The sequence below is a fragment of the Thamnophis elegans genome, chromosome 16 (assembly GCF_009769535.1).
Source record: "Thamnophis elegans isolate rThaEle1 chromosome 16, rThaEle1.pri, whole genome shotgun sequence".
In the NCBI taxonomy this organism is placed as follows: Eukaryota; Metazoa; Chordata; class Lepidosauria; order Squamata; family Colubridae; genus Thamnophis; species Thamnophis elegans.
Genome location: NC_045556.1, coordinates 7284681 through 7305070, shown reverse-complemented (window position 1 = coordinate 7305070; position 20390 = coordinate 7284681). Strand labels below are relative to the sequence as shown.

General features: G+C 43.0%; 2 protein-coding genes across 5 annotated transcripts in view; both read left to right on the top strand.

Annotated features, from left to right (window-relative positions):
- Positions 1-8017: 8017 nt before the first annotated feature.
- Positions 8018-14349, top strand: LOC116519487 (PCNA-associated factor-like). Its single transcript, XM_032233367.1, has 4 exons — positions 8018-8099; positions 9193-9270; positions 12014-12179; positions 13606-14349. The coding sequence occupies exons 1-4, from the start codon at positions 8048-8050 to the stop codon at positions 13664-13666; spliced, it is 357 nt and encodes a 118-aa protein (XP_032089258.1). The 5' UTR covers positions 8018-8047; the 3' UTR covers positions 13667-14349.
- Positions 14350-15678: 1329 nt separating this feature from the next.
- The window catches only part of LOC116519164 (casein kinase I), a 33907-nt gene continuing 29195 nt past the window's right edge, over positions 15679-20390 (top strand). For all 4 annotated transcript variants that reach the window (XM_032232892.1, XM_032232891.1, XM_032232894.1 and 1 more), the window contains exon 1: positions 15679-15796. The gene's annotated coding sequence lies outside the window, so the exon portion shown is untranslated. The remainder of the gene's footprint in view (positions 15797-20390) is intronic.

Here is a 20390-nt window from a genome sequence, read left to right as displayed (position 1 = left end):
GCTACAACTTTTTTCCCCCCTTAGAGTTTATTCTAAAATACAGATGGAAATATTAATAACAAACATCTCAGAAAGGATGCAAATGTCTACGGATAAACTTTTGAGAAGGCAAAGAATGTTTAAAAACTTTTACGTGACATAGGCCTTACAGAGTATGAAAGCGTGGGAGATAACAAAATTGAGATTACCAACATGGGAATACAAAAGACAACTCTATGAAAGGTCCAGGATATGGAACAGCTGTTACAAAAAAATCCTGGATTCTGTTAGAATGTAAATAAAAAGTTAACCAGCTCCTTTTTTCAGAGTGGGAGGTTTAGAAATAATTGCTAACTAAGGCAGAGTAAAGAAAAAAAGAATGGAGGATAAAAGAGATAACTAGCATCTAAAGCAAAAGAAATAAGTTCAGTTAACCCCTTATGAGAACAGGAGAGTAATTCAGTAAAAAATCATGGAGAGGTTTTATGGCGGTTAACACTTAATACAGGACATAATAAACTGTTTCTTTTTATCTATTGGTTAAAAAAATTGGGATCTTTTACATTCAACTTGTCTTGCAAATACATGGAAGAATAAAATATAATTTTATCTTCCCCAAAAGTCACAAAGAAAGTAATAGATAAGAAGGGCTGGCAATGTTCACAAGACGGGTGAATATAAAACCAGATGAATTCCATATAGGAACTCTAAACCTATCAACTTTGGTGTAATTAAAGCAGAAAGAATAAAGAACATTTATTTGCAAAAGAAACTTAAAATAAATTACGCTGCTTCTGCTCAAATAAAACTTGAGTTTTGATACGCAAAAGCTTGGCAAGCCAGGGACTCTGCCAATTAAATCTTACGAGCAAGTATATTTTAAGGAGTTGTTTGAAAATTCAAAAAGGAGGACATGATAGTTACTCTAAAGTGATGCAAAAACACTACCTCCCCCCCACCCTTCCAAGAAAACCCACCTAGCTTTCTGGATCCCACCTTCCTATAAGTATTAAGGCACATAAAGCAGAACAACAATCTGACACCCCCCCCTCCCAAAAAGTATAAAGATCTGAGCTGACCATGCTGGAATTTGCAAGGAGCGGGGGGAGAGGGAATGAAAATGCAGCCGGGCAAAACTGGGAATAGGAAAGAAACAAAGAATCTTGCAGGGTCTGGAACGAATGCATCTGAAAAACAGTTAAAAAGAGAACATACCTAAAGGAGAACCAGAAAGAAATTAAAAAGGCAAACCCAAAATTTTCTCTTAATTCCTACCTTCATGTTGCTTCTGGATTCCGCAGGAGCAACTGTCTCTGTACTCTGCAGGAAGTGAAGAAGAGTGCTGAAGTCCGCCCCTTAAAAATTAATCTTATCTTCTTAGGCAACCTTGAAATCAGCAAAGGCATTTTGCTCTTAAATCCTTGCAAAGGAGATTGCTCACTCCAGTGGTTAAATGCTGAGTGAAGGGCTTATTTGAGGTCTTTAGGTCGGTATTAGGCAATCCAGAAAGCAAAGGGTGTTGCCAAGGGGCTCTTCCCCTTCTTCAATTGTTTTCATTAATAATTAAAAGTCTGGATTATTGCCCAAGTATTAGTAGGCTAAAGACTGCTCATAATTGAGTTTCTTTTTTTAAAACTTTTTGTTTTCATCATTTTGTCTTTTTTATTATTGTCTCTGAATAGGTCTTTTATTCTTGATTGTTGTATCTTACGTTAATTTATTGAATCAGGACGTCTTAGTAGAGTTGGATAGGATCAAGAAGTCTAGTGTTTCTCAAATTTGGGAGCTTTTAAGTAATGTGGTCTTTAACTTTAGGTCCCTGAGGATCATGCCTTACATTTTTTCCCTCTTGAAAGCTATCTTATTCTCTCCTCCTAGTCTTCCAACGTGTCCAGATTAAACTGCAATTTCTGTTATCCTAGTGTTGGTAGGACTACTACACAATGTGTCATCCACAAACTTGAAAATCTGCATATTGGTCCTATTATCGAGATCATTCATAAAAAGGTTGAATAAAGCTGACTTCAAAATATGTCCCTGTTGGACCTGTTGTGTTTGTGTATGAAATATATATTCTACTATAGACTCCTTTGGGAAGGAGGATTAGAATAAAAATACCTAACATTGATATTAGAACTGCATCACACAGTTCATAATGGTTAAAAAAAACCATAGGGAAAGGGAAAGGTTCCCCTCACACATATGTGCTAGTCATTCCCGACTCTAGGGGGCGGTGCTCATCTCCGTTTCAAAGCGACAGAGCCCGCGATGCCCGAAGACGTCTCCGTGGTCATGCGGCCGTCATGGCTAAATGCCAAAGGCGCACGGAACGCTGTTACCTTCCCACTAAAGGTTCCTATTTTTCTACCTGCATTTTTTACGTGCTTTCGAACTGCTAGGTTGGCAGAAGCTGGGATGAGTAACGGGAGGTATCTCTGTTACGCGATGCTAGGGATTCGAACCGCCGATCTTGCTGATTGACAAGCTCAGCATCTTAGCCACTGAGCCACCTTAAAAGCCCTTACAAGCAACCATATGGATTGGCAAAATAAAATCTTGGTTGAAGCCAATTTTTTTCCCCTCTAGGAATCTGAAAAAGAGAAAAAGGAACAAATCAACAGCCCCAAAACCTCAAAGTCAAAAGAAGAGAAAAGACATATAGTTGCCAACCTTTCTGCAATCAAATTGGTTACTCATCCCCATTATTCATCCCCATATTTCTGTTACGCGTTGCTAGGGATTCGAACCGCTAATCTTTCTGATTGAGAAGCTCAATTAAATTTCTCTCATATCTGAAGGCCCAGCCTTGAGATATAAAATAAAATTTTGTAGCAATCAAAATCTCCTCCTCCTCTCCAAAAAAATAATCCTTTGTAGTTTCCATCAAAAGGAAAAAGTCTCCTTTTTTAAAGAAAAAGTTGTGAGTCCCCTTATCTATGAATATTACACATCTCTCCTGCTATGCCATTGCACTATTGTTTATGACTAGAAAATGGTTGCCTGAAGATTGCCGAGTTCTTGCATTCCAGCTTCAAGGACGCACATCTGCAGCTGGTTACAGGAGCCAAAAGACAAGGCTGAATGTTTATTCAGGCTCTGAGCTAGTTTTGCCATGGGTCCATCAATGCTTTTATTCTTATACCCAAGTCTAGCCACAACCAGAAGATATAAAGTAGCCTTCAAGTTGCCCACTAATGGGTAGATAAGTTGGACAAATAGTAAATAGAAAGAATAAACAGTTCTTCCAACAAGGTCACCTAAAGAAAAAGTTCCAAGAAGTTTTTATAGCGTTTATGATAGTGGAATAGCTAAAGAAGAATCTGAGTGTCGAGATCCAAGGTTCTCAAATTGGGATGAGTCCTGATCTTGCCCATTGCAGATTCTTTGCCTTTGGTTTTATTTTAATCTATCTATCCATCTATTATTGTACACTGCAAGCTGGGCAACCATATTTTAGTCTGGACTGTTGTACAAATAGAATAGAGCTGGAAGGGACCTTGGAGGTCCTCTAGTCCAGCCCCCTGCTCAAGGAGGACCTATACCATTCCAGACAAGTGACTGTCTAGTCTCTTCTTAAAAACCTCCAGGGAAAGAGTGTCCATGATTTCTGGTGGCAAACTGTTCCACTGGTTAATAGTCCTCTCTGTTAGGAAGCTTCTCCTTAATTCCAGGTTGGTTCTCTCCTTGATTAATTTCCATCCGTTGTTTCTTGTGGTGCTTTGGAAACTAAGTTGACCCCTTCTTCTTTGTGGCAGCCCCTCAAATACTGGAACACTGCTGTCTTATCACCCCTAGTCCTTCTTTAACTAGTCATATCTTGTTCCTGCAACTGTCCAGGCTGTTAATCATCTTAGTCCCCTTTCTCTGCATTTTTTCCAAAGTCTCAACATCTTTTTTTGTAACCAGGTGATTGAAACTGGATGCAGGAAAGCCAGAAAATTAGATGAATTGAGTGAACCAGCAGACATTTGATACAAATCTCTTTTCATAATACTAAAACTAGCAATAGCAATAGCAGTTAGACTTATATACCGCTTCATAGGGCTTTCAGCCCTCTCTAAACGGTTTACAGAGTCAGCATATCGCCCCCAACAGCAATCCGGGTCCTCATTTTACCCACCTCGGAAGGATGGAAGGCTGAGTCAACCCTGAGCCGGTGAGATTTGAACAGCCGAACTGCAGTCAGCTGAAGTAGCCTGCAGTGCTGCATTTAACCACTGCGCCACCTCGGCTCAAAATTTTTTTTCCTTCAAATCATTAGCATCTCCTCCAACAGAGATTTAATTCAAATATGAGACAACTTAGTCAGGATCATATTTTTTTACAAAACACAAAACAATTCACATAATTTCCACATAAAGGCATCAGCCTCCATGTCCCAAGCAAAGTCTGTGTTCTTTGTAGAGGAAGCTATGAAATCCTGAAGCTCCATCCAATATAATCTTTTATATACTGCTCCAAAAGGTGAAACTCAGTTAGCGGTGTTGGGAAACCTTCCAAGCCTGCATTGTTACTGTTCCTTCTTTAAGGAAACCTTAGTGGAATTGCTATTGTCTATTTTTTGGGAATGTGCTTATCAATATTTACTGGAATGGACCACCCAGTGACTTAGATCATTCTTCATAAAATATGTTTTCCTCAGACTGACACTGTCATTTTGCAATTTGTTCCCAGAAGCAGATTGCAACCGTCAGCAAACTGTTGGAGAAAAAAAAAACCAGTGGAAACCTTTGCTATCAAGTGGAAACACAAGCGTAACGTTTAAACATTCCAGCATCAGGAAATTCCCGCAGCTTTTATTTATCTTCTTGGCTTCATGAACAAGGAAAGCTCAAAGGATTCGGTTGGACTGTCTGTACCCAACTTCCTCTTTCACTGAAGAGGAAACAAAACAATTGCAGAGAAGATAAAGAAGATAAAGAAGACTGTTGGGATGAGAGGAGAAAGTTAAGACTTTTCCTAAGTTCAAGATCCTTAGTTGATAGACCAGTTTTATCAAGAGCTCCCCTGAACACAGCAGAGATGCAGGACAAGTGAAATGAGGGAGTTTATTTTGGGAAGTGGGGAAAACCTTCTAAAAACTGTCCGCTAAGTGCTGGAAATGTAATCAGACCCCAGGCACCTACTACCACATGTGGTGGACGTGCAGGAAAGCAAGAAAATATTGGGAGAAAATAAAAAATAGAATAGAATAGAATAGAATTTTATTATTTGTATGCCGCCCTTCTCCGGGAGGACTCAGGGCGGCGAACAATTCAAGGGGGGGAAAAGGGGAACATAAAAGACAAAATACAAATAATAAAAGTAAACAACAGTCGCACAACCATACATGTCGAGAGGGGAGGGAACTCATCACCCCCAGGCCTGCTGGCAAAGCCAGGTTTTGATGGCTTTTCGGAAGGCCTGGAGAGAGGTGAGGGTCCGAATCCCTGCGGGGAGTTCATTCCAGAGGGCCGGAGCTGCCACAGAGAAGGCCCTCCCCCGGGTAATAGGCAGGTGGCATTGGCTGGTAGATGGCACCCGGAGGAGGCCAACCCTGTGAGATCTAATGGGTCTGTGGGAGGTAATTGGCAGCAGGCGGTCTCTCAAGTACCCAGATCCAATACCATGAAGGGCTTTATAAGTTACGACTAGCACCTTGAAGCGTATCGGTAACCAGTGCAGCTCGCGGAGGATAGGTGTAACTGGCTGGAAATGATAATCAAACAGAATATTGAGTTGAAACCAGAAATATATCTCCTAGGTATATTACCAGAGGGCTATGATAAAAGGACCACATATTTTTACACATACTGACAGCAGCACGGATCGCATATGCTAAATATTGGTAATATTGGAAAAATGTGGACACCCCTCCAGAGGAGGCTGTAGTTTGAGGACTCCTGATTTAGCGCAATATAAAAAAATGCAAATAAATTATCTGCAGGCCACCAAAATTTTCTTGCGGATCACCAGTTGGTGACCACTGGTCTAGCTATTCCCTTTCCTATAGGCATTGATGCTAAGTCTGGGAAGATGCTTTTGACACATTTCTCAATCAACAAACTAACACCCAACCGGGGCTTCTGGCCTCTTGCTTCTGGTGAATGACAATGGAACTCAAGTGGCTTAAAACCGATTAAGTCTTGGGGAGTTTATCACCATAATGGAGTTGCAGAAGCAAGCTGTTTGTTATCACTTTCAACCAAGGCTTGATGGGTTTAGATTGGCTGTATTGTAAACCAAATGAAGTTACCCTTTGATTGGGTGTGGAATGGCACTGACAGAAAAAGGGTTTAAGGAGGTGTTTATTGGGTAATTAGTAGGGGGCCTTAAAAGATAAGGAACCAGTTCTCTTTGAGAATTGCAGATTTAAACAAGGGATTGTGCTTCTAATTTATGCCCCATTTTCCTTTGATATTTATTTTATTTATTTATTTAAATAAATAAATTTATCTATTTAGCCACTCAGCAGTGGCTGAGACGCTGAGCTTGTTGATCAAAAGACTGGCAGTTTGAATCCCAAGCGCCGAGTAATGGAGTGAGCTCCCATTACTTGTCCCAGCTTCTGCCAACCTAGTCGGAAAGCACATAAAAATGCAAGTAGAAAAACAGGAACCACCTTTGGTGGGAAGGTAACAACTCTCTATGCGCCTTGGATGTTTAATCATGCCAGCCACATGACCATAGAGACCCTCTTCAGACAGCGCTGGCTCTTCGGTTTAGAAACTGAGATGAGCACCGCCCCCTAGAGTCAGGAACGACTAGCACATATCTGCGAAGAGAACCTTTACCTTTCATATGAGATCTCTGCAGGATTTCTTTGGTATTATTACCAAGGCTGTCCTATGCATGTTTTTGCAGAGTGATATCTCACTAGCTGGCTTTGTATAACACACTAGGCTAAGAAGATGGTTAGTTAGTGCAGCACTGCACAAACTCAGCCAGTATGTCAGTTTATAATCCGGTGTGTTACACACTTATATTTTTCACACCCCTTGATTCCAATCTTTACAACTCCTAGGGAGGTGTGCATTGTTCTTTCCTTCCACATTTTCCCCCTTCCTTTCCCCCCTCTCCTTCAGATTTGTTTTGTTACTTTATGTAAAATCTTGTGTGTGTGTATGCTGGTCTTGTTGTATTTGGGTCTTTTCCCATGTAAGATTGAGATTGTCTTGGCAACATTTCAGGGAGGTCTCACTCACCATCCAGCCTGAGACAATCTCAATCTTACATGGGAAAAGACCCGAATACAAGACCAGCATACCTACACCCGTGAAAATCTACGAAAACATGTGTGTGTGTGTGTGTGTATATATATATATATGTGTGTGTGTGTTTGTGTGTTGTATTTCTGCTGATAAATAAACAAAGGGAGACAAATACAACACAAATGTAACAAAGGCAACATTAAAAATATTGGGTTTCTGTCTGGATGGTCTCTTGTGATATATATATATATATATATATATATATATATATATATATATATGTGTGTGTGTGTGTGTGTGTGTGTGTGTGTGTGTGTGTGTGTGTGTGTTTGTGTCTGTCTGTCCGTCTATCTATCTATGCATTGTTCTTTCCTTTCACTTTTTTCTTCTCCCCCCCCATACACGCACACACAAACATACATATACATACATACATACATGCATACATGCATACATACACCCATAACGTTCAACTACGGCTGCCACGGGCGGGGGCGCCCTTCTCCTCGACTCAGAGGAGCCCAAATCAAACTTCTCCCGATCCGGTCCATTCGACTTGCGACGGGCCCCGGAGTTCGAGGGGAAATCTCTCCCGCCCAAGGACGACTCCGGGCGGCGAAAGGAACCAGACGAGGCCGGAGTTTCGAACGGCGGGCGAAAATCGCGGGCTGTCTCGTGATTGGCCGCTCGCAGCCTCCGCCTCGGCCAATGGGAGCGCGGCGCGCGCGCGGGAAGCCCGAATATCGCGGCCGGAGGAAGGAGCAGCTCGGCCGCTTTTGCAAGAAAGTTGCGCCTTTTGCCTTTTCTTCTTGCTTCCCTTCCCGGCTTCCTTTTTAGTCCAGGTTTTTCTTTCTTCGGTGCAACGGCAAAGGACGGGCATGGTGCGGACCAAGGCGAACTGCGGAGGCACCTCCGGTGCCTATCGGAAAGGTAAACGCATTTGCAGAGGCTTAACCAGGATATAGAACTAACCGGGATGCAGAATTAAGTGGGATGCAGAACTAACTTGAATATAGAACTAACTGGGATGCAGAACTAACGGGTGCAGAATTAAGGGAGAGACAGAAGTAACCGGGATGCAGAATTAAGTGGGATATAGAACTAACCAGGATGCAGAATTAAGTGGGATATAGAACTAACCAGGATGCAGAATTAAGTGGGATATAGAACTAACCAGGATGCAGAATTAAGTGGGATATAGAACTAACCAGAATGCAGAATTAAGTGGGATATAGAACTAACTGGAATGCAGAACTAATCAGGATGCAGAACTAGCCGGCTTGCATAAGGTCTCTAATAATTAACTGCTTAAAGGGATTAGGTTCATACCACATGGGGAGGGGAGGGGGAAAGGAAAGCAGAGAGACTAACCTGGGTCTGACTCTAGCTGCCTTTATCCCGGATAAAAGAATGGTGTGTGAATTGTCATATTTAAAACAGCTGCCTTGCATTCTTCCATCTTCCTTCTAAACGGGATGGATTTTAACTAGGTTTAGGCTATTAAGCTGGATTTAAGACCCAGCAAGCCCTGAAAAAGGCAACTGAGGTTAGCATAGGGTGCCCAGGGCATTAGATTTTTAGCTGACCTTGTTGATTGAACGCAAGGTGTGTATTGCAACTCCCAGTGAAACTCCCTTTGAAATGCAGGAATGCTCTCATTCGAGGTAGCTCTCCCTGGCATGGCTGCTGAGATGAAAGACACAAAAGTCAGCTTCCTCCTTAAAAGGAAACGAGGTGCTGACTTTTAATTCAAGAAGACAAAAGATAAAAGGGTTTTGTCTCGGGCTGCATTCACACAGCTGGGAAACTGCATCCAGTCAAACCTTCATCAGCTTAGACTAGATAGAAGCACCTTGGAGGAGAGCACATTCGCCCTTGTCACTGGTTTCAACCCTGCGTTTTATAAAATTGCCCTACTCTTTGTGGATTGTTAACAAGAAGCAAACTGGCCCGAGGCCTAGATAATTGGGCTTAATGGCATCTTTAAAATGTAAATAATCTCTTAATTCTTTCTTTCTGCCAGTGGTAGCTGCTAGGGCTCCTCGGAAAGCGCTGGTCTCTGGACAGGTGAATGTCAGTTCATCTCCTGCATCAAGGAAAGGTGAGTGTGTAAGATACATGACTGGCTTTAATGCTGCTTTGGACAGAGGTTGAAGGCGGCTGGGGATTTTCAATTTAGAATTGCTCTGGAAGTACAAGTATCCTTCCACGTGCAACCACAATTGAGCCCCGCCTTTCTGCTATTAAGCGAGACATTTGTGAAGTGACTTTTGCCTTATGTTAGTAGTGCAGTCTTTATTGTCATTGCAGAAAATAAATACAACGGAATTGGTTTTAACCTCACTGGTTTCAACATTATAGCGGAAACGAAAAAAGAAAGAAAAAACAACAACTAGTCATTCGTTTCCCGTGTGCGTGGAGTGATTGTGGTTGTATTTAAAAGTCTGACAGCCCAAGGATAGAAACTATTTTTAAACTTAATCGTTCACCTGGCTATACTTCGATGTCTTCTGCCCGATGGTAGAAGTGCAAAGAGAGACTGACCGGGGTGTGAATCATCTCTGAGTATCTTCCTCTCTCTGCTAAAGCAGCGAGACCTGGCCATGTCATCCAATAGCAATAGCAATAGCAGTTAGACTTATATACCGCTTCATAGGGCTTTCAGCCCTCTCTAAGCGGTTTACAGAGTCAGCATATCGCCCCCACAGTCTGGGTCCTCATTTCACCCACCTCGGAAGGATGGAAGGCTGAGTCAACCTTGAGCCGGTGAGATTAGAACCTCTGAACTGCAGATAACAGTCACCTGAAGTGGCCTGCAGTACTGCACCCTAACCACTGCGCCACCTCGGCTCCAGTGGTGTCAGAGGGCAACCAATGGTTTCTTGTGCCGAATTGATCTCTCTCTGTAGGGCCTTCCTGTCCCCAGCTGTTAAACCAGCCTACCATTCTATAATGCAATATGTGAGGACACTTTCTATGGTGGACCTATAGAAAGAGGTCATCAGCCATTGATCCACCTGATGACCTCTTTCTATCGGTCCACCATAGAAACTGTCCTCGCATATTGCATTATAATATGTTTACTACCTTTCTTGCCATAGTCGTTAAGTGAACCATGGTGGGTTGATAGATGAGTAACCTGATAATTAAGTGAATCTGGCTTCCTTTATTGACTTTGCTCCTCATAGCAACGGCCATCAATAGGAACTAGTTGCCAAGCATTTGAATTTTAACCGCAGGATGCTGCAAAGGTACATTTGAAAAAATGGTCATAAATCACATTTTTCAGCACTGTTGTAAGTTTGAACGTCGCTAAATGAACTGTTGTAAGTCGAGGACTGCTACAATCAGATTGAAGCTCCACTTACTTAACTTTGTGGTGCTTTCTATCCTTTCCTTCGGCTTTAAATTAAAAATACGGTACTGTGGCTGTTTAATCTAGAGCTACACCACCACAGGGTTATTGCCAAGCATGACCTGACAAATGCGCGCCCGACAACAGCGCGCTGACAAAACCGTGGCGATAAAACCGCGGCGTCGACAGCACGCTGACGAATGAGCATAGAAGCGCGCCGACAAAAGAGCGCTGACAGAAGCGCCATTACGGTTAATGTAAGGGTTAGGGTTAGGTTTATTTATTTATTTATTAGACTTACATACCGCTTCATAGGGCTTTCAGCGCTCTCTAAGCGGTTTACAGATTTTTTAGCAAATTGAGTCAGCAACTTGCCCCCACAGTCTGGGTCCTCATTTCACCCACTTCGGAAGGATGGAAGGCTGAGTCGACCTTGAGCCGGTGAGATTTGAACCGCTGAACTGCAGATCATAGTCAGCTGAAGTGGCCTGCAGTACTGCACCCTAACCACTGCGCCACCTCGGCTCTGTTAGGTTCAGGGTTAGGTTTAAAGTTAGGGTTAGGGTTAAGGTTAGGTTAGGGTTACCTTTAGGGTTACCTTTAGGGTTAGGTTTAGAGCGCGCTTCTGTCAGTGCGCTGTTGTCGGCGTGCTTCTGTGCTCATTCGTCGGTGTGATTTCGAACTCATGCTTTTCTCCCCGTGGTTTTGTCGGCACGCTTTTGTCTAGCGCGCATTTGCCGGTGAACCGTTGCCAAGTATAATATAGTTTCTAGGCTTTTCTTTTGTTCTGCTGTTTCTTCTTGAGTCAATATATTTGAGCTGGGCCTAAAATATTTTGTGCTTTTAATGCTCTGGGAATAATTCCTCAAATGGTTTAGGAATAGGCAGCAGCCTCACATATTCACTTCTGTGAGATGGATACTTGAAATTGCTAATCTGATGCATGCTGTCACTCTTGCATTCCAGTTTAGCAAAGACGGCTTGTTTCAACTAACTTGACATAGCTTGAGCATCCAGAGATTAATCCATATGTGGATCAGAAGCTTTTGTAGCTACTACTGGTAGTCTTCAGTTTACAGCCAGGATTGAAACTGGAATGTAATTTGCTAAATCATGAAGTGAGTTATGTAACCAGACCTGACTTTGCAAAGCAAACCACAATTGCTAAGTGAATCTGGCTTCCCCAATTTGCTTGTAGAAATTGGTTGGGAAGGTTGCCAATTGCCATCACGTGATTGCAAATTGCTCCCATTATTGTAAATGAGAGCAGGTTGCCAAGTGCCCTGATTGTGATCGCGTGACACACCGAGGGGATGTGCAAGAGTCAACTTTGAGGCCAGGTTGTGGCAAATCACTTTTTCCAAGGACATTATAACTTCGAACTGTCATCAAACAATCATCAATCAAGGCCTACTTGTAAGTTGGGTGTGTTGTTGTTGTTTTTTCTTTGTTAGCTGGGCACTGATGAATTCTGGTTTGTTTTCCACAGGGGAAAGTAAGTACGCAGGAGGCAACCCAGTATGTGTGAGGCCAACTCCAACTTGGCAAAAAGGCATCGGGGAATTCTTTAGGCAAACTCCAAATCGTCGGGAAAAGGAGAACCACAACTCGGAGGAAGAGCCCGGGTGCAGCGAAATAGGGAAACGGAGAAAGAGGTAAGGATGGCTATCTGTTGGGGCCCAGCAGGAACCGTTGGAGCTGCCACCAGACTCCGACAGCGAGGGGCCCTATGAGTCGGCTCTGGAGGATGTGGAGGACCCTGGACAGGGTTCCGACTCCGAGCAGGGTGCAGAGAGGCTGGTTGGCCACCAGGAGGCGCCTGAGCCTTGGACCAGTGGGGTGGAGACAAGGGAGTGTGATCCGGACGCCAGCAATGAGTTGTTCCTGGATGCCGGGCACCGAAGAGCAAATAGGCGTCAGGAACAGTTGTGCAAGTACAGGAGGTAATTGCACTCAGCTGGTGGTCATTAGGCTCCTCTCCAGACTATAAAAGGACTGCTTGTGCACACGCCCTTTTTGCAGAAGTCAATGTAGGAACTAATGTTGGAGAACATTATTGTGAGCTTGACAGGCTGGATTGCTGCCACGGCTTATCTGTGCTGGATTGCTGCTCAAGCTTGTCTGTGCCGGTTTGCTGCCAAGGACCTGTCTGTCCGTTACTTAAACGCCGTAACTTATCTTTGACTTGGAGTGTGTGTTGGTGTAGGACAAGGGGGGGTCAGAACAGCTATCTGTTCGTTCCTAGTGGCAAAACACCTGGCAGGATATTCCACGTTTAATGTTCTACAGGAGAATTGGTGAAGCAAGTTTTAAAACTTCTACCTTGCTTGATCTAACCACCTTAGTTAATGCTCAGTGAAAATGACAATTCCCTAGCCTTGTTCACTCGGTACAGCATGAGTTTCGGAGAATCCATGTCTAAAATGGATTTTTACTAGGTATTAGGGGCAATAGCAATAGCTCTTAGACTTATATACCGCTTCACAGTGCTTTTACAGCCCACTCTAAACGGTTTACAGAGTCGGTCTATCGCCCCAACAATCTGGGTCCTCATTTTACCCACCTTGGAAGGACAGAAGACTAAGTCAACCTTACAAACATTTGGGAAGCTTATTTCACACAGGGAAGCTTTTGTTTCATTGCTTTTTGCAAATGGGTTTTTTTAAATAGGGTTTCCAGCGTTACCTAATTCAGTGTTTCTCAACCTTGGTAACTTCAAGTTACCTGCAGCTCCCATAAGAGCTGGCTGGGGAATTCTGGGAGTTGAAGTCCATACAGCTTAAAAAGTTGCCATTGTGGAGAAACACTGAGCTAGGTAATAGAATTTTCGACCTCTGTCAAAATAGACCATGTTCTGGAATCTTTATTCATGGCAACACGGAAAGAAAGAAGTGACTGTATGATAAGGGAGCTTAGAAGGTTTCTGATCTAACTGGAAAACAGATCCCAGTTCAAGGTGAAGGCTGCGTGCCTTTACGATATTTTTAGTCTCTTCTAAGGGCTCAGCTATTGAAAATATAATTTACTGGAATTTTAAAGATGTGAACAGTCGCTGACTTGTATTTTTTTCCCCATTAACAGGGCACGCCCTTTGCCTCCTTGTCCTGCAGAGCAGGAAGAATCTGAAGATGATCAAATGTGAGCTAATCCTGGATCTGCAAAGCAGATCTTGCGCTCCGAGAGCATTGTGTATAGGCTGTATATATATTGCATATATTCCGTTTGAATCAAGTGTTTATAAGCATCTGGCATGCTATTCTGTTGACTAAAATAACGTAAAAGTTGGCAGACTAAAAAAAAAAAAAAGTCAGGTCATTGATACAATGCTCTTAATACTTAAAAGTGTTTTAATGATTCTTAACTAGTAACTAAATGCTTCGTATTAAATTTGTTTTTGCTTCTTTAAGCACTTATTAAAGTTCTGTGCCATACCAGTGTTAAATAACATTCTTATGCTTCTGTACAAAATCTTGTTGCTATGCTGGTTTTTTTCTGTAAACTAGAACATGCTGAACGAATAATTATTTTGGATTTAAAAGAAATAAGACCCAAGAAATGTACTTAATTGAGTGGCAGAATAGTAGAATTTCTACATTGGCTCTATGTAATAGCTTGAATAGGCCAAATTTGGGTACGAAGGCAACTCGAAGCATAGAATTTCTGATATTAGAAATAACAGATTAACACTTCTAAAGATTTTCCAGTTTGCTTCCATCTTTGTTTTATGGCATTGAGGGTAGGGTTAAATTTTTTTCTGATTATCCAATTACTACATTATTTGTAATTGTGGAATTGGCCTAATAAAGATATATCAGTTTTACAGAATTCAGCACAGCGATTCTTGTTTTTTTTTAATCTGGGTAACTGGTTTGTCTATGTGCAGACTGCGATTAGTTCTTAAATAATGATTTTAAAGATTATGAGTATTCATACTTTCCTTGTATCGAACTTTGTGGCAGTGGGAAAGATAAGGAAGTTCGCTTTCAGGATATTCCGGCTAAATATTCAACTGCTTTGAGATTAGAGTTTCCAGAATTCCCATTATATTAGGTCACCACACTATAAAAAAGATGTTGAGACTCTAGAAAGAGTGCAGAGAAGAGTAACCAAGATGATTAGGGGACTAACATGAAAAACAGTTGCAGGAACTCCTGGGCACGGCTAGTCTAGTGAAGAGAAGGACAAGGGGAGACGATAGCAGTGTTCCAATATTTGAGAGGCTGCCAGAGAGAGGAGGAGCTATTTTCCAAAGCACCCGAAGGCCAGACAAGGAATAATGGATGGAAAGTGACCAAGGAGAGATTCAACCTGGAAATAAGGAGAAAGTTTCTGACAGTGAGAACAACCAACCCATGGAACGGATGTTGTGCAAGCTTCATCACTGGAGGCTTTCAAGAAAAGACTGGACTGCCATCTGTCAGAAATGGTGTAGGGTCTCCTGCTTGGTGGGGTTGGACTAGATGACCTACAAGGTCCCTTCCAATTGTTAATCTAAAGGACATTGGGTTTGAAGTCAGAATAAATCTTTTCTGCTCCTTTGTATGGTGCTATAGGTTTCTTAGTTTTTAATGTAGGATAAGGAGGAGGAAGAAGGGAGGAGGAGGAAGAAGATGAAAGGGGGAGGAGGAAGGGAAGGAAGAAGAGGAAAAAAGAGAAGAGGAAGAAGGGAATGAAGAAAGGGAGGAGGGGAAAGAGGGAGGAGGAGGAGGAAGAAGATGATGGAGAAGAATAGGAGGAGGAAGGAGAAGGTGAAGAAGATGAAGAAAGGGGGGAGGAGGAGGAGGAGGAAGAAGAAGGGAAGAGGAAAAGAAACAACAACCACCCAGTGGTCTTCCATCCCTGCTCAAGCCAGGGATCCCTTCCCAGGACCAGCATATAAACAACTCACACGTGACCCCCCACAACCCACGTGTCACTATCTCCCGCCCCCCCTCACTCATCCCCATCATCTGTCTCCTGGCTGAAGGAAACCCTCCCGCCTTTCTGCGCCTGCGCAGGCCCCGCCGTCCGAAGCCCCGCCTTATCCCGCTTAGCAACCGGACGCGGTTGCTAGGGCGTCCGGGCCCCGGAAACACTTTTGTGACGCGCGCCTCGGGCCGGCTGGCGTCTCTCCCATAGGGCGCCGGCCGTCGTAGGGCGTGTCCGCGGGAAGCGCTTCCGGGGTGGCCCGCTCCCCCCCCCCTCTCCCCTCAGAGCGCTCAGCGAAGGAGGGGGCAGTGGCCCCGGGTTCGCGCCCCCTCCCAGCCGGGAGAAGCGGCTTTTCCTCGGGACGGTAAGAAGGCCGAGCTGCGGGCTGGGTTTTCCGGGCGAGAGGGAGGCGGGCGGGAGCGTCCGCCGTTAACCGTAGCCGACGGGAACGCTCGCGAGAGAGGGCGGGAAGGGGGGGCGTCGCTCCTCGCCCTCCGCCGCTGAGGGGGCGCCCCGAAGGCCCGGAGCTGAGTGGGGGGCTCCTGAGTTGTGGGGGGCTCTCTTCTCCTCCCCTTCCCCCGCCTCGAGGGCGGAGCCCTCCGGCCATGTGGGGCGTTTAAACGGCGCCCGGGCAGCTCCTTTCCCCTTCCCCGCCTTCGTTTTGGGTCGGGGGTCGCTTCTCCGGAGCCAACTCAACACACACACACCCGGTCCCCTCCCCACAACCCCAGGCCGGCCTTCGGCAGGCAGGCTTTCCGTGTGGCGGGCTCTTCCTCGGCTGCCATCTGGGAAGGAGACAAAGAAAGGGGGCGAGGGAGGGAGGGAGGAAGGCGGAGGCCCCGGCGGTGCTCGGCGCTGCACGTCGGGACGGCCACGTGGAGAGCCCCGCGGAGGGTTCGCCTGGGGAGGCGGAATCCATTGAAGCGGAGACGCCTTTCCTCACACCGCCGCCGCCGCCTGGGAAACGGCTGCCCCGGGCCTGTTAGGTGCTTTGCCGTGGGTTGGTTTGTGTGTATGTTTGTGTACACACACACACCATACATACAACACGCATGCATGCATTCTATCTATCTATCTATCTATCTATCTATCATCTACTTACCCACAGTCAATCAATCAATCAATCTATCTATCTATCTATCTATCTATCTATCTATCTATCTATCTATCTATCTATCTATCTATCTATCATCTACTTACCCACAGTCAATCTATCTATCTATCTATCTATCTATCTATCTATCTATCTATCTACCTACCTACCTAACTACCTACCTCCATCCATTTATCTATCTATTTATCTGTATCTCTCTCTCTCTCTCTCTATCTATCTATCTATCATCTCCATCCATCCATTTATCTAACTCTTTATCTCTATCTATCTATCTATCTATATCTATCTATCATTATCTATCTCTATCTCTCTATTTCTCTTTCTCTCTATATCTATTTCTCTCTTTCTCTCTCTCTCTCTCTCTCCCCCTATCAATATCTATCCCTCTCTCTGTCTGTCTATCATCTATCTATCTATCTATCTATCTATCTATCTATCTATCTATCTATCTATCATCTCCATCCATCCATTTATCTATCTCTTTATCTGTATCTATCTATCTCTCTATCTATCTATCTATCTATCTCTATCTCTCTATTTCTCTTTCTCTCTATATTTCTCTCTCTCTTTCTCTCTCTCTCCCCCCCTATCTATATCTATCCCTCTCTCTGTCTGTCTATCATCTATCTATCTATCTATCTATCTATCTATCTGGGGTGGGGAGAGCTGTCGTTCCTTGGTGCCCTCTGAGCTTGGTTGTTTTCTTGAAGACATTTCCTTGTTCATTCCCCAATTGTTCATTTGCAAATTCCGCTCCCTTGTAGTCCTGATGATGATAGCAATGGGGTAATGAAACGTCCGCAAGAAAAACCGCAGAGAGAGGGAGAGAGAGAGACAGACAGACATGTCTGTGGAGATTCTCAGTCATTCCTGGTTTGTCTCAAAAGTACTTTTTCAAAAGGCAGCTGTTTTTCTTTGAAAACGTTTCACTTCCCATCCAAGAAGCTTCTTCCTCTGTTCTTCTGATAAAGCTGCTTGGGCGAGGGTCTCGTCAGTTCTTCTGATGAAGCTTTCTTGGGTGAGACGTGAAACGTCTTCTTTCTCAAGGAGAAAAACTCCAGAAAAAGTGCTTTGAAAAAGCACCTTTGAGACGAGAATTCCACAGTTCAACTCTGAAGTGTAAATTTCCTCTTCTGTTGGAAAAGAAAGTTTCTGTTTTTTAAAAACCTGAACTCTCCCCCTTGGTGTAAGAACCTATTTTCCCCTGAGTTTTGAATTGCAGCCTGGATGGATCACTTTTAGCCTGGGCTCCCTCTGTGACAACTTGAACAGTTTGTAAGGATGTAAGGAAGCAAACGCACCAAAGGAATATGCTTTTCTTTTCTTTTTTCTTCTCTTCGGCTTCCTCTTTGCACCTTCCTGATTGCCTTGTTTTTCTTTCAACCTAGATGACTCAGTGCTTAAAGTGCAGTGGTTTATTATGGTCTGTAGCTGAATGATGATCTTTTTGCAGTACTTCTCTCTGTTGGACGTCACTCTTGACGAAATTCCTTTTTGACTTTTGGGGAATTGATGTTTGTTTGGTAAACGTCAACCTGAAGACCTTGAGTCAACAAATTAAATGCTATGAGGATGTTGAAATAGGTAAAAGATGGAGATGAGAGGTACAGGCTACAATGAGAGGAATGTTAAATGTAGTTGAATTGAAATGATGTCTTCCTTAATTCATTTCCCAGATGAGAGAAATATTGTTATGTGAAAGAATAAAAAGCAGTTTTTGAAAGTGGAAGTAATTTTTTAAAAAATATCCTAGATTATACTTTTGGCTAGAAGCTCAAATTCTCGTATAGATAGGAAATATCTGTAGGTGTTTCAGAGGAACTGTAACTAAAACTAAATTAAAACTAAACTAAAACTGTAACTAAAACTTAAAACTAAAACGCATTTGTTAGTGGAAGCAGCTTCAAACTTGCTTTCAGTAGCAACTGTTATAAATACTTCGGCATTGAAATGTATAGTTTTGCTTTGATATAATTGTTCCATTTTAATTTCATGGTACTTTAATGGAATCATGTCTCTCCTAGAAGATTGTTTTCATCTTTCCTCTAACTCAGTGTTTCTCAACCTTGGTGACTTTTAAATCCCGTGGAGTTCAACTCCCAGAATTTCTCAGCCAGCTGGCTGAGGGATTCTGGGAGTTGAAGTCCACAAGACTTAAAAGTTGCCAAGGTCGAGAAACACTGCTCTAACTCTTCACGTATGGAATACCACTTCTTCCTGTTTGGCAGAAAAAAATCTGCAGCAGATTATTTTGGCAGTCTGTTGTTCAGTGTTACATAGACATATACTGCCTTTGATTTGGGAGGAATGTGATTAAATGTTCTTAAAATTGTAGAATACAGTTCTGTTTAATGAAACACTTTGGATTTATAAAGTACCACAACAAAGATATCTTCCTTTTAAAATACTTCTTTATAATAAATGCCTAATGGAGATTCTCAATCATTCAGGCTACGGTTGTCCTGAAGGTGCTGTTCCAAACTCTACTGAGCATCCTTGGCTTTTTCTCGAAAATGTTTCACCTCTCATCCAAGAAGCTTCTTCAGTTCTTTACAATAATTCACCACGACTATGGATTACAATGTTGTATAGTCATATCCATTCAGTCAATAAATTGGGAATTAGACTTTTGGATTGCTAAGTGGTCTCTGATATGAGACTTGAAGGGATTTAACCAAACCAGAGTCTCTCAACCTTGGCAACTTAAAAGATATGTGGACTTCAGCTCCCAGAATCCTCCAGTCCATACATCCTCAAGTTGCCAAGGTTGCCAAACTGATCCAAGTCACATGATGAATGCCTGGGTATCTATATCAGGTTTCATTAATGATAGCTCATGTAACTATTGGTGTTAGAGTGATAAATAAATTCTAATGCTATCTGAAACTTTATTCTTCCGTGTTATGTAAAAATTACCGTTCCCATTTGATTTGCCAATCAGAAGTGATCCGTTTAAAGTAAAGTAAAGTATATATAGAAGTTTGATAATTGAGAGTTTTGATAGGGATTCTGTTGGGTTCCCAGGGACGCGGTGGCTCAGTGGCTAAGACGCTAAGCTTGTCAATCAGAAAGCTCGGCAGTTTGAATCCCTAGCTCCGCGTAACAGGATGAGCTCCCGTTACTTGTTTCAGCTTCTGCCAACCTAGCAGTTTGAAAGCATGTAAAAATGCAAGTAGAAAAATAGGAACCACTTTGGTGGGAAGGTAAGAGTGCTCTGTGTGCCTTTACCACATGACCACGGAGATGTCTTTGGATAACGCTGGCTTTTCGGCTTTGAAACGGAGATGAGCACTGCCCCCTAGAGTCAAGAACGATTAGCACATATGTGCGAGGGGAACCTTAAACTTTACCTTATTGGGTTCCGAAGGAACGTTAGTTGCAGCGCTATGAACAACATACTGTAATTTAATTGAACTGTTTGTATCAAACGGAACAAGCTTGAAAGGGAATTTTGGAACTCTACTTGCTTTGACAATGTTTTCCTTTGTTTTGAAAAACAGATGGTTATATATAAAACCAAAAAAGAGGAGAAATATTGTTTATTAATCTCTGTTATTTAGGGGTCACTGAGGGCAGAGTAAAAATTCAGCAGTGGTTAATTCTCCTTTCAGTCTTCTTGCATTATCAGGGTTTCTGATTCTCCTGTAGCTACTTGTTTTCAGCTTCTCAGTCCTGTTGCGTGGGCACAACTATGTGCCACTTCCATGGCAACCACCTCCAGTTGTTGACTGTTCTTCAAAATAGGTGGTAAATCTATTCGGATTAATTGAAAATGTATATAATGTATTGATGAGTCGGTGGTTGCATTTTGATGATGGTATTTACCTAGTGATTCATTTGAAGT